This window comes from Silurus aristotelis, assembly GCF_946808225.1.
Source record: "Silurus aristotelis genome assembly, chromosome: 22".
NCBI classification, from domain to species: Eukaryota; Metazoa; Chordata; class Actinopteri; order Siluriformes; family Siluridae; genus Silurus; species Silurus aristotelis.
The window spans coordinates 19,216,815-19,229,314 of NC_139595.1; the positions used below are offsets into that span (position 1 = coordinate 19,216,815).

The 12,500-nt window shown below is 41.3% G+C and overlaps 1 protein-coding gene across 3 annotated transcripts in view; it reads right to left on the minus strand.

Moving 5' to 3' along the window:
* LOC310717557 (cadherin-18-like) overlaps nt 1–12,500 on the minus strand; it is a 49,505-nt gene continuing 37,005 nt past the window's right edge. Inside the window, exons 5-10 of one of the 3 annotated variants that reach the window (XM_083525784.1) lie at nt 10,011–10,178; nt 9,710–9,897; nt 9,136–9,389; nt 7,750–7,886; nt 3,420–3,541; nt 1–983 (exon numbers count right to left, since the gene is read on the minus strand). In XM_083525784.1, coding sequence (XP_083381910.1) covers nt 798–983; nt 3,420–3,541; nt 7,750–7,886; nt 9,136–9,389; nt 9,710–9,897; nt 10,011–10,178 — 1,055 coding nt within the window. In that variant the 3' untranslated portion in view covers nt 1–797. The remainder of the gene's footprint in view (nt 984–3,419; nt 3,542–7,749; nt 7,887–9,135; nt 9,390–9,709; nt 9,898–10,010; nt 10,179–12,500) is intronic. The other 2 variants (XM_083525785.1, XR_014530871.1) reach the window with 2 other exon arrangements.

Consider the following 12,500-nt stretch of genomic DNA (forward strand, 5'->3'; position numbering starts at 1 on the left):
CTGATGAGTCTTCTGGTTTGGAATCCTTGGAAGCATCATTGCTCTCTGATCGGAAGGAATGGCACACTGTCGATCAACTAGTCAACTGCAGATGTCCAAAAACCTTAAAACTAGATTTGGTACACACCAGCAGATGGCAGCACAAGGCTGCACGCGCAGTTACAGGGAGCACCGACCTTCATAAGTCAGTGTGCCAAAAAACTTCATTCTGTGAACCAGTAGATGTGCAACTGGTACTGTTCTGGCCACGTGTGCACCCTGTCACCGAGCACCTCCTCACACCCGAGTTTCTCGCCGGAAACAACCTGATCTCACTTCCAGATTTGGCTCCTGCGGAGTTCGCCCTCTTCCCGGAGATAAAGATGCTGCTCAAAGGTCGACGTTTTGACATTGTTGCGGAGATCTGGCGCGAATCGCAGAAGGTGCTTGACACGCTTCGAAAAGAAGACTTCGTTCCAGACACGTTCCAGAAGTGGCAGGAACGCTGGGAGCACTGTATTCCTGTGCAAGCAGACTATTTTGAAGGTGATAGTGTGTAAATAAACTTTTGTGAAAATTGTTTTTTTCTTTTTTGCAAACAGAGCTAGCCTCGAAAAAGCATTTTCTGCCGAGTTTGTTACCATGATGTGATACCGCATGAGCAGCAGTTGAAACAAGACAGAGCTAGCACGATTCAAGTGTCTAAGAATAATACATATTATCGATCATCTTCCCTGGTTTGTAACTGTTCAGTGTGGAGGAATAAAAAAGCAACCAAATTGGGTAGAAAAATTAGACACTGCACAACATTTCCTCCTCTATGAGAACATGTAAGAATGTGAACCCCATCTGACAAACCATAGTGAGTTCTGATTTCTGACTTCTGTACCTTCGTTATCCTTGAGGGTGAAATTCGGATTAGATGGAAAGTCTTCCGGCAGAGCAAAGGAAAAGCGTCCGTTAGCAAAGTTGTCCCTGTCCGTAGCCCTGATGGTCTGGATGACCTGCAAAGACAAAGAGAAGCAGAAAAGGACTGAAATAAATGACAATTATACTTCCATCCAATTGCCATGACTGAAACCCTGTCTTTCTCTTCTCTGTCTAATTCAGCAAACTCTTCACACTCCCCGAGCTTCCCTGAGCTTCCCTGAGCTTCCCTCTGCTCAGATTAAAGGGCGTTTGCCCCAGCATGGCATCGCACCAAGCAGATGCATGCGATGATGTTTTGTCAGCTTGTTAACCTAATTGGATTCCTCACACAGGTCATGCCTGAAACGGACCAATTATTGCAGTTCACCTGTGGGCGTGGGAAGGTCTTTGTCTGCCACGAGCTGGAAGGATGAGACGCGTTCACAACGACTCAATCACGCTCTGACTTTCGCTTTCCGCTTCTAATAAGGGCTCCAGGTTGTGGCTGCGTCTTTTCTAGCTCGTTACTCGCTCCTGTCACTGCTTCAAGAGACACTGATGTTCTTGTTTGGTTTTTCTTGTAGTCATGCTCGTCATGCTCGGAGTCTGAGCCAAAGAAAATTCTACCATGTTATAAATATAAAATGTGCTGGTGTTCACAGTGGATGGAAAACAGGGAAAGAAAAGTCTCTGCTTGTTTTCTAGCAAACAATATGAATGGACTTTCCACAGGTTGAGATGTTTTGTGTAAGTCTGTCATTTTCGGGTCGGTAAGCAAGCTCGCATATTTAGGGTTTAGTTCGTGTTAGACCATTAAAGAAGCTCCTCTTAGGTTCTCAGGTCTTATACAGAAAGATCTACTGATTCACAGTGTACATGCATTTGCCTGAAACACAAAAGTAGAGGCAAAGAACAATGACCCATTACATGCTAGCCCAATTCCGCAGGAGGAGGATACGAGGTTGTTTCAAAAAGTTTGGAGATTAACGGTGTAGCTGGTGCTGTTTTAACCCACATGCGTTCCCACGTCTGCGATTTCATCACGGAGAGCAAGTTAAAACAAAGAGCAAACGTGAAATTCTGCGTGAAACTCGGCAAATCGGCTGCAGAGACGTTGGAGGATGAAGAGATATCAGGAAGACCTTTTAATGAGCTCAACCACCGGAAATGTAAAAAAAGTTCCCCAACTCGTGCATGATGATCGTCTGAGAAAAATCCACATGATCTCACTTCGGCATCCACACTACTCGCCAGACTCCAGTGGACTTCGCCCTCTTCCTGAAGATGAAGATTCAGCTCGCAGAAGGTGTTTGACATGCTTCGAAAAGAAGACTTCCAAGACACATTTCAGAAGACCACTGGGGGCGCTGTTTTGCTGTGCAAGGGGACTATTTTGAAAATGACTGTGTGGAAACGTAGATAAATAAAGTACTTTCTTCTAAACAGAGTGAATCTCCAAAAGTTTTGATACCAACTCATATGTTACTAATGTCTTTAACGCATGCTAGAGCACAGTGCTGTTGAATTCTAGGGTCTGATTGGTCAGTGGGTGGTGATTAGTTTTCTAGAACAGGAGCAGTTGAGGGTTAAGGGCAGCAGTAGCGCTGGAATTTGAATTTACAACCTTCTGATCAGAAGTCCAACATTTTACCGACTGAGCTCTCCCTTTCCCCTGAGGTTCATTGATCTATTTTAGGTTCTTTGTGTACAGCTGCTATAACGCCAACGTCACTGCTATAGTTACAACAAACACTAAATGCAATAATAAATGGATAAAAAGTACAACGTTGTAACCGTTGGCTGTAAGAGGAGGAAGTCACGGCACCACACGGCTGATTTTTTCCCGTAAAGCATGACAATGAGTGATTTATTCTGTCCGTGTTAGAAAACGCCAGTAGTATGGCGGGTCAATAATAAAGTGTCCTCCATGCAGGACCTGTTCAGCTCATCTTTCCTGCTTAGTGATCATCATTCAGTGGGAAAAAGATAGTTTTGATAGTCAGGAACACGGCTGAGATTCGGATCTGAGCACCTCTGCTCAGATGCACATGGTCCAGAATGGCAAAGTGTGATGATTAGCATTTCCTGGGTCTCAGTGTGAGGTGCTATCTGCTCCTGAACCTCAGAGATGCTGAATTATTTATGGGTTCAATAGGCTTCGGAAAGTGTGCAGAGCCACAGATAAATCCGAGCCTGATGGTGTCAGACACATAAAGGGACAGTGTGTGTGTGTGTGTGTGTGTGTGTGTGTGTGTGTGTGTGTGTGTGTGTGTGTGTGTGTTTATATGTTTGGAGAAGGAGAAACAGGATTAAAGACAGAAGAAGGGCTGAGGGTTTGGGGTTAAGATGAAGAAACAGCGAGCAGAAGAAAGTGAGAGAAACGAGAGCGTGACAGGGACGAGTGGAGCGAGACAGGGTTTCCAGCCATTCAGAGAATAGATGAGAGATGAAAGTGTGGCAAGAAGAAATGAAGTGCTGGAGAGTCAAGGGAAAGAAAGGAAAGGAAGAGATTCAGGAAGTGAGAAACCGACCTGGCCTGCTTTGGTGCTCTCACACAGGATGATGTCACTGTCGCTCTGGATGTACGGCGTGTTGTCGTTTACGTCCAGGACTTGGACTGTGACGGGGACAGAGCTAACCAATGTGGGATTGTCTGCAACACACACACACACACACACACACACACACACACACACACACACACACACACACACACACACACACACACACACACACACACACGTTACCGCTCAATTATTTATGAGATATATACATTTTTCAGAAAACTAATTCTCAAATCTGTTTTTTTTGGAAGATGCCGAAAACAGCCGAAAAGCAGTTAGCTCATATTAGCTAGCTAATGCTAGCCATGATTTGTACACACATCTATATATAAAACTATCCTGAAAAATCCTGTTAACTTACAGTGAGGAAAATAAGTATTTGAACACGCTGCTATTTTGCAAGTTCTCCCACTTAGAAATCATGGAGGGGTCTGAAATTGTCATCGTAGGTGCATGTCCACTGTGAGAGACATAATCTAAAAAAAGAATCCAGAAATCACAATGTATGATTTTATAACTATTTATTTGTATGATACAGCTGCAAATAAGTATTTGAACACCTGAGAAAGTCAATGTTAATATTTGGTACAGGAGCCTTTGTTTGCAATTACAGAGGTCAAACGTTTCCTGTAGTTTTTCACCAGGTTTGCACACACTGCAGGAGGGATTTTGGCCCACTCCTCCACACAGATCTTCTCTAGATCAGTCAGGTTTCTGGCCTGTCGCTGAGAAACACGGAGTTTGAACTCCCTCCAAAGATTCTCTATTGGGTTTAGGTCTGGAGACTGGCTAGGCCACGCTAGAACCTTGATATGCTTCTTACAGAGCCACTCCTTGGTTATCCTGGCTGTGTGCTTCGGGTCATTGTCATGTTGGAAGACCCAGCCTCGACCCATCTTCAATGCTCTAACTGAGGGAAGGAGGTTGTTCCCCAAAATCTCGCAATGCATGGCCCCGGTCATCCTCTCCTTAATACAGTGCAGTCGCCCTGTCCAATGTGCAGAAAAACACCCCCAAAGCATGATGCTACCACCCCCATGCTTCACAGTAGAGATGGTGTTCTTGGGATGGTACTCATCATTCTTCTTCCTCCAAACACGTTTAGTGGAATTATGACCCAAAAGTTCTATTTTGGTCTCATCTGACCACATGACTTTCTCCCATGACTCCTCTGGATCATCCAAATGGTCATTGGCAAACTTAAGATGTGCCTGGACATGTGCTGGTTTAAGCAGGGGAACCTTCCGTGCCATGCATGATTTCAAACCATGACGTCTTAGTGTATTACCAACAGTAACCTTGGAAACGGTGGTCCCAGCTCTTTTCAGGTCATTGACCAGCTCCTCCTGTGTAGTTCTGGGCTGATTTCTCATCTTTCTTAGGATCATTGAGACCCCACGAGGTGAGATCTTGCATGGAGCCCCAGTCCGAGGGAGATTGACAGTCATGTTTAGCTTCTTCCATTTTCTAATGATTGCTCCAACAGTGGACCTTTTTTCACCAAGCTGCTTGGCAATTTCCCCGTAGCCCTTTCCAGCCTTGTGGAGGTGTACAATTTTGTCTCTAGTGTCTTTGGACAGCTCTTTGGTCTTGGCCATGTTAGTAGCTGGATTCTTACTGAATGTATGGGGTGGACAGGTGTCTTTATGCAGCTAACGACCTCAAACAGGTGCATCTAATTTAGGATAATAAATGTAGTGGAGGTGGACATTTTAAAGGCAGACTAACAGGTCTTTGAGGGTCAGAATTCTAGCTGATAGACAGGTGTTCAAATACTTATTTGCAGCTGTATCATACAAATAAATAGTTAAAAAATCATATATTGTGATTTCTGGATTTTTTTTTTTAGATTATGTCTCTCACAGTGGACATGCACCTACGATGACAATTTCAGACCCCTCCATGATTTCTAAGTGGGAGAACTTGTAAAATAGCAGGGTGTTCAAATACTTATTTTCCTCACTGTAGTTTGTCTGGTGAATCTTACCAGCTAACTTATTACCTAGCTGGCTAATGTCTAGCAGTAGGATCACATTAACTAGCTGACTCATGCTAGGTTTTGCGTTAGGTTAGCGATTTAAACCAGCAGTACATGTGAAGTAGTTTTCTTGTCAGATTAACTAGTGGTCTAACATTAGCAGGCAGCTTTTTTGAGCTTGCTAGTTAAGATTAGCATTCAGCACATGTTGGTAACTCTTAGCATTTGCATGGAGATGTAACAACCACACCCATGTTGTTTATTTGCAGCATGTAAACTAATGCCGCCTGAATGGGGCTACTATTCAACTCCTATACACGTTTCACTAAACACGAATTTTAATGAGACCTGAAGCTGATCGTGTCCTAAAGCCTGCTCAGATGTCGAGATGATTATCATGAAAACTGTCAGGATGAAGATGATGAAGACGATATGCCTCACTGAGGTGTTTAAATGATGGGAGTTCCACTAAAAGCTCACGAGACCTGCAGTCTGTCAGTGTTTTCCTGCAGGATCTATATTTAAACTCTCTCCAGAGCTTTCTTTACCAAATCAGCCGAGCGAAAACAAACCGAGCCGAGAGGAGACACGGAAACGTAAAGCTCATGAATATTTCAGCGTAGCCGGTGAGATTATTTTCCTGACTTTTAGCCGTGAACTTTCTCTGCCTCACACGTTTGTCTCTACAGAGGATAAGTGATGGTGCTGAAACACTGCAAACTGCTGAAGAGCAGCGAAAAATTAAAAAAGAAAAAAATCGATATTTTTGCTCGATCACATGACTCTTCACGGTGATTGATCAGGCGATAGTATCTGTTCTATCAGGTGGAGAAAGAAAAAATAAAAGGAATCAAAAGACCAGGCTGATTGTTTAGATAAGAGCTGCTGAAAGAAAGAATGAAAAGAAATCAATCTACCCATCCACTTTCATCATGGCATCCCATTACCTATTGCAACAGCATCAATCCTATAATGCAACAATCCCCCCAGTCAGTAATTTACTACGGTCAATAACAGTAACGGCTTCCTTGTGCCTCCCGTCTCCTTCAGATAGATGCACCTGAAACAGTAATAATATTCACTAATAAGTCTCTCCTAAGCTCCGCCTTCTTACATATTGTTGCTACGTTCGAGAGATTTTCAGGTCTATGATTTATAATGAAGCAGCTGAATTTGTGGGTGTGTCTTTGAGCCCAAACACCAGGAGTTCCCAAACTACAGCCCACACATTTGGAACGGCCCTCTGAATAAAGCCAGAGACATATTTCAAAAATGTAATGTTAAATACATGCGAGACTGCGCGCTGCACGGAGAGAGCTGGATTTATATTTATGTATTAAATTCATATTGTATTAATTATATAATTATATTTATTAATGAATATATCCAGATTTATTTCTTTATTACATTTATTTCTTTATTATTATTTCTTTATTAATATATCCAGATTTATTACTTTTTTTTTGTTGTTTTTGTAATAAAGTTCAGTACTATGTTACACGGAGTGTTATGTTTGGTATATTATTTTTTTTATCTAGTAGTAATGATGCGACGCAAACAACGTAACAACGCAACACGAGATTAACAATACAGCCCAAAGTTCTTTAAAAATTCACAAAACAGGAAATGCACTTTGACCTGGGTGAGCTCAATATTCAAAAAACTGTTCCCTCTGGTGGTGTGGAGGTGAAATAGCGGTATCCATTATCCATTTAAAAAAATTGCATGATTAATCATTTATCGTTAAGTACGATCCAACTTAGCTATCGGTATCTGTATAAACTCCACTATCTGTTGATCTCTGTTCATCTATAGCATAATTATTTGTCTGATTCATACACCAACTTTATGCATATGCATAAGTTAGTAAATGTGTTGCTTTCAATAGCAATTGATATAAAATAATGTCGTTATGACAGTAATAATGCTCTTTTAATAGGCTTGAAAATTAACGTTCATTTGTCAGTACAGTGCTGAATAAATAAACTAATCGATCATTAAGAGGCAAATAAATAAATGTACAATCATAATAAAATCTCTATAATAATTTTTGCTGTTACAGAACAACCCTAATTAAAGAAAGGAACAATTTGGTCCTCATAACCCTAACTCTAACCCTATATAGTCGTAATGCCACGCCCAGTGAACTTTGCTTTCATTTTACTCATACATGGTTACAGTCACAAATATGGACTTCCCAATATGTAGCAGTTTTTCTTCTTTGCTCAGACGCGCCCATAACAAAAACATATTCCCATATACACTCTTGAAGTCACGCCTTTCGCGGCCATTATGGAGACCGCTGGTGTAGTTACTTACCAACCTCTGCAGCACTGACAGTGATGTTGTGCCAGGCCACGCCCTCTCGATCCAGACTTGCGGTGGTTTTAATCAGGCCGCTGTTCTCATCGATGCTGAAAAGCGTCTCTCCGTCTGCGCTCTCGTCAATGGAGTACCTGTGGATCAGAACTGCGTGTCAAAAGCACCTAAATTACCCGTGTGTTTCTGAGTAAACATGATGATATTTAATTAAACGATGGAGAACTTGCTGTGAGTGCGGAATATTTAAATATTTAAATCAGGCGTGCTGAATAAGCGAGGCGAGCTAATGCACTGAAACTGCATCGACGCTCGGGAAACCGTTCCCCAGTGATCTTCCAGTTGTTCCAGTTCCAGCACTCCGGTGGGAACAGAAAGGCTACAATAAACACGCATTCTTTTACTGAGAAACTGCAGCACACGCCACAACTATGAGGATTAGCCAGTTTGTGTTAATACATTATAGTATGTTATAAGTCACAATAATTTAGTTGTTACCTGTTTAAAACCACATGAACAGGTTTAACAGTGTTTTCTGTGAGATGTTCAACATTTAAAGGAACGGGTCTCCAGTGTCAGCAACTTTACACTTTGTGGATTTTTTTAGTAGTGCGCTCTTGTTTTATTCTTTACAGTAAAATCATGGCGGAGGCCATAAAATGCTGCTATAAAAGTTAACCAACAATGTTCGCTTCATCACACTATGCTGTTTGATTATTAAAAAGTACACCAAGACAACTGGAACATTGGAGGAGGACACGGGTGCCAATACTTAATGGAAAAAAAAAACTACACTTCTTTATAAGGTCACTTCACGTAAAGCCACATCTACTTTCCCAACATGGTTGTTTTAAAAAATGGCTATTCTTTGTAGGAATAGTTCTTACCTATTCATAGACACGCCCACATTCCCATATTAGGTCATAAAGTCAATTGTACTATTTTGACTATTTTGTATCTGGTCAATTGCTCTTTAGGGTCTGGGGCTAAAAGAAAAGATATTTGTTACATATAAAATAATTTTGTGCATCGAGGACTTCATGTGTCTTCCTCTATTTCTTTTTCTGTTCTCTTTGTAATCCAGGTAAAACTCGTTCCCTGTGAGATACTTCACAGAATCCGACTGCTCAGGCGTGACAGCGGCTTTTGATTCGCGCTCACAGGGGCTTTGCTAATTAGCTAGCAATTTGTGCAGTGGGGAAAATGCAGCGCGGTTGTCGCACGCTCGGATCGCTCGCTGCGTTAAAAGTGAGCCGAAACAAAGATGAAATGACAATCACACAACATCACAACATCACCTGCCACCAGCTCACGCATATTCTGTAGACGTGGATGTCACACTTCACAGCAGATTGTTTGTTTTAATTTGTTCTCTCTGGAAATAACCTGATTTTCCCCCTGGCGTTGTCGGGGTCTTGAGCAGTCACGATGCCGACGTCCGTCTCGGCCGGAGCGTTCTCGTAGACGTCCATGATGTAATAATCCATTGGGAAGATTGGGGCTTCGTCTACGTCCCCAACGATGATCTTCAGTGTGGTGGTGTCTTTGAAGGGTCCGAGGTGCAAGAAACGGGGGTCCAAGTGTATATTCACTCCCTCGATGCTTAACGTGTAGACTTTTTTCTTCTCGTAATCCAGAGGCTGTACAGAGAAACAGCAGACATTTAGACATTTCCATATATGGCCTTAAAGACACACTGTATGTGTAGTGCCACCTGGATACAGATGTTATTGTTTACAGATGCTGAGCTATAATTGGTCAATAGCATTTTAGGGATTATTTCTGATCATTTGTTTGTTCATACTATAAAAGTGTTTTAAACCTGACCCTGACTGCTACAAAGTGCTGACACTGGAGACTCCTTCAGTGTTCATGTTAACGAGTCCATGCATGCTTTCTTGTTCCTGTGAATAAACCATTATTACATAAACGCTAATGTTTTAGAACATGAGCATCACACCTGTTTCAGCGAGATGACCCCTTCTCTCTCATTACTGTCAGTAAAGATGGAAAACATGGCTGCCCCTTCCTCATTGGTGATCTTATACTCAATTTCTGCATTGATTCCAAGGTCTTCGTCATTGGCTTTGATTTTTCCCACAGCTCTACCAACCTGAGCAGACTCGGGAACGTACAGCTGGTAGTTTTCTGGAGGAGATACAAATATATCATATGAAGTAAACACTGATGCTTGAACGCTAACTGCACTGACGAGACATGATTAAAACAGACTGGTTTGGAAAAAGTGATGCGTCACACACTTTGAGGAAACCTGGGTGGATTGTCGTTGACGTCAGTGAGCGTGATGTTGACGGTGGTGGACCCTGAAAGACCCCCCACGGAGCCGGCCATGTCTTTGGCTTGGATGATGATGGAGTACATTTCTCTGGTTTCTCGATCCATGTTTGCCAGTGATGTCCTAATGACACCTGCAACCAAAAGATTAAAATATTGACCAGCAAGAATTGTTGGATAGAATCACGCCTGTATGGATGCTGACAACAAACACATACTATATATATATATAGTTAGGATTAGTCTAAGAAATGTATGAGAGCAGGTGAGGATTAGTTGAATTTGGTTAATGCATCTGTGGAAGCAAGCAGGGTTGATTATACATGTGCATCCTATCTGTGTGTCCTGGTTTGTAGAAACTTTCAGATGTTTTGTTGGAATATTTGTCATTGTTCAAACCTTCTGTGAGTGTGTGTAGGATTGGTCCAACTTCTAATGGACTACTCAGGATGAATCACATTTTTTGTGGGATTTTTCAGCACTGCTGGAATTTTTTGTAAGTTAATTCCTGGGTTAAAGTTTGTGGATCATTCACATGATAATTTATTCCATAATGGTACATTTATATATTATAATGTTGGCCCCATATGACATTCATTAGTGTTCTGAATGAGAAATTTCACTGTGAGCTTCAGGGACAGCTCTTCACTCAAATCCATGTTCTGCATGAATTGTAAATTCGCTGCTAATTAGCAGTTTTGGGGCAGCTCTAATACAGAACCTTTAACCATCACTGCTATTTTTTGGAGATGTGGGGTCTCTAAAGGACTGTGTTAAAAAAAAAGAAGAGAAAAACGCACAGCGTCACACGACATCGCTGGAGTGTTAATTTCTATTAGCAGGGAACAAAAGATTAATTGGACTGTGACATTCGAGTCAGAGCTTTACTTCTAATTAAGTAACAGCACATGAGCTGAAACCTGGCAAAAAGTTTGTTACCCCTGAGTGCTTTCAAGACTCTGAAACACACACACACACACACACACACACACACACACACACATACTCTGTCATACCCAATTATTGACTAACACACAGGCTAACAATTTCTCCAGGCTTCGTACACACCAAACGCATGCTTCCCTGACAAAACGGAGGATAGCTGGAGAGAAAAACAGTTTGAGTTAGCATGCTACATCTGAACATGCCCCAAGGAATCCACACTTCTGCAGACCACAGTGAAAACACTGCTGGAAATTAGACACAAACCTCAGTCAGACTCACTGCTGTAAGCAAAGCATACCTGTAAAACGTGTCATTTTTTGTTTCTGGCATGGCGTGAACTAATTATAAGCACCAGGGCTTGTTATATACCTCAGGATCTCAGGTTGCTCATTAGAAGCTGACGTTGAGAAAAATGCCAATGTGAAGCCTTTGATATGTAAATACCGTGTGACCTACAGAAGTGCATAATTAGACCTATTTCATGTCACAGCTTTTTAATGTAATGTGTTTTTCAAATGAAGTGACAAAAAAAAGGTTCATGCATTTATAAGAGAAGGATTTTTTCTACGAGACTTTGTTCGTCTCTGAAGATGTCCTTAAGGCCTGCGAGTCCAGTAAGAAACATTTTAAAAGGCTAAATGTTCACGACACTGCTATCGTTATGGCAGTGAAAAATGTCGAGTTTATATCTGAGCAGCGGCCATTTTTTAACCATGAAGAATATGTTTCCCTCGAGTTGGACATAAAACACATGGATCATCACCTGCTTCAGTACACAGCATTAATCCAGATCAAATATATTCCATATTTATAGCAGAAAACAGAAAATCCTAATGTTAGGCAGGTGATGTAGAGACGATGAAGACATGAGCGAGTTTTACAGCAACCTTTAAAAATCTCATTTATCTGTAAGGTTCAATTTGTAACCTGCTCAAAATTTAATGCAGTATACAGTAAACACTGGTCCTGTTGTTAATATTGCTGTTAGTTGTAAAATCCAAATCTAATATGTTTATTATAAATCGTTTTCTGCACATCAACTGCAACATTATACTTATCTATTTTAATTAAACTAATTGCCATCTAATTTACATACTGATACACATCACACTGCTTACTTTCACCTGTACAATGGTATATTACCTTCTGTACCATAACCATAGAGTTATTACTGTTTATATATTACATTTTCTTCCGTTCTGTATGTGTAAAGTTGAACAAAACATAATCTATCCCTAACCGTAACCTAATCTAACCTTAACCTAACTCTAACCTAATCCTAACCTAATCTTAACCTAACTATAAAATAATACTAATCTCACCCTAACATAATTCTGACCTAACCATAACCTAATCTAACCTTAACCTAATTTAACCCTATCACAATCACAATCCACTATTCACACCTGAACCTCCAGCCAATCACAATCCACTATTCACACCTGAACCTCCAGCCAATCACAATCCACTATTTACACCTGAACCTCCAGCCAATCACAATCCACTATTCA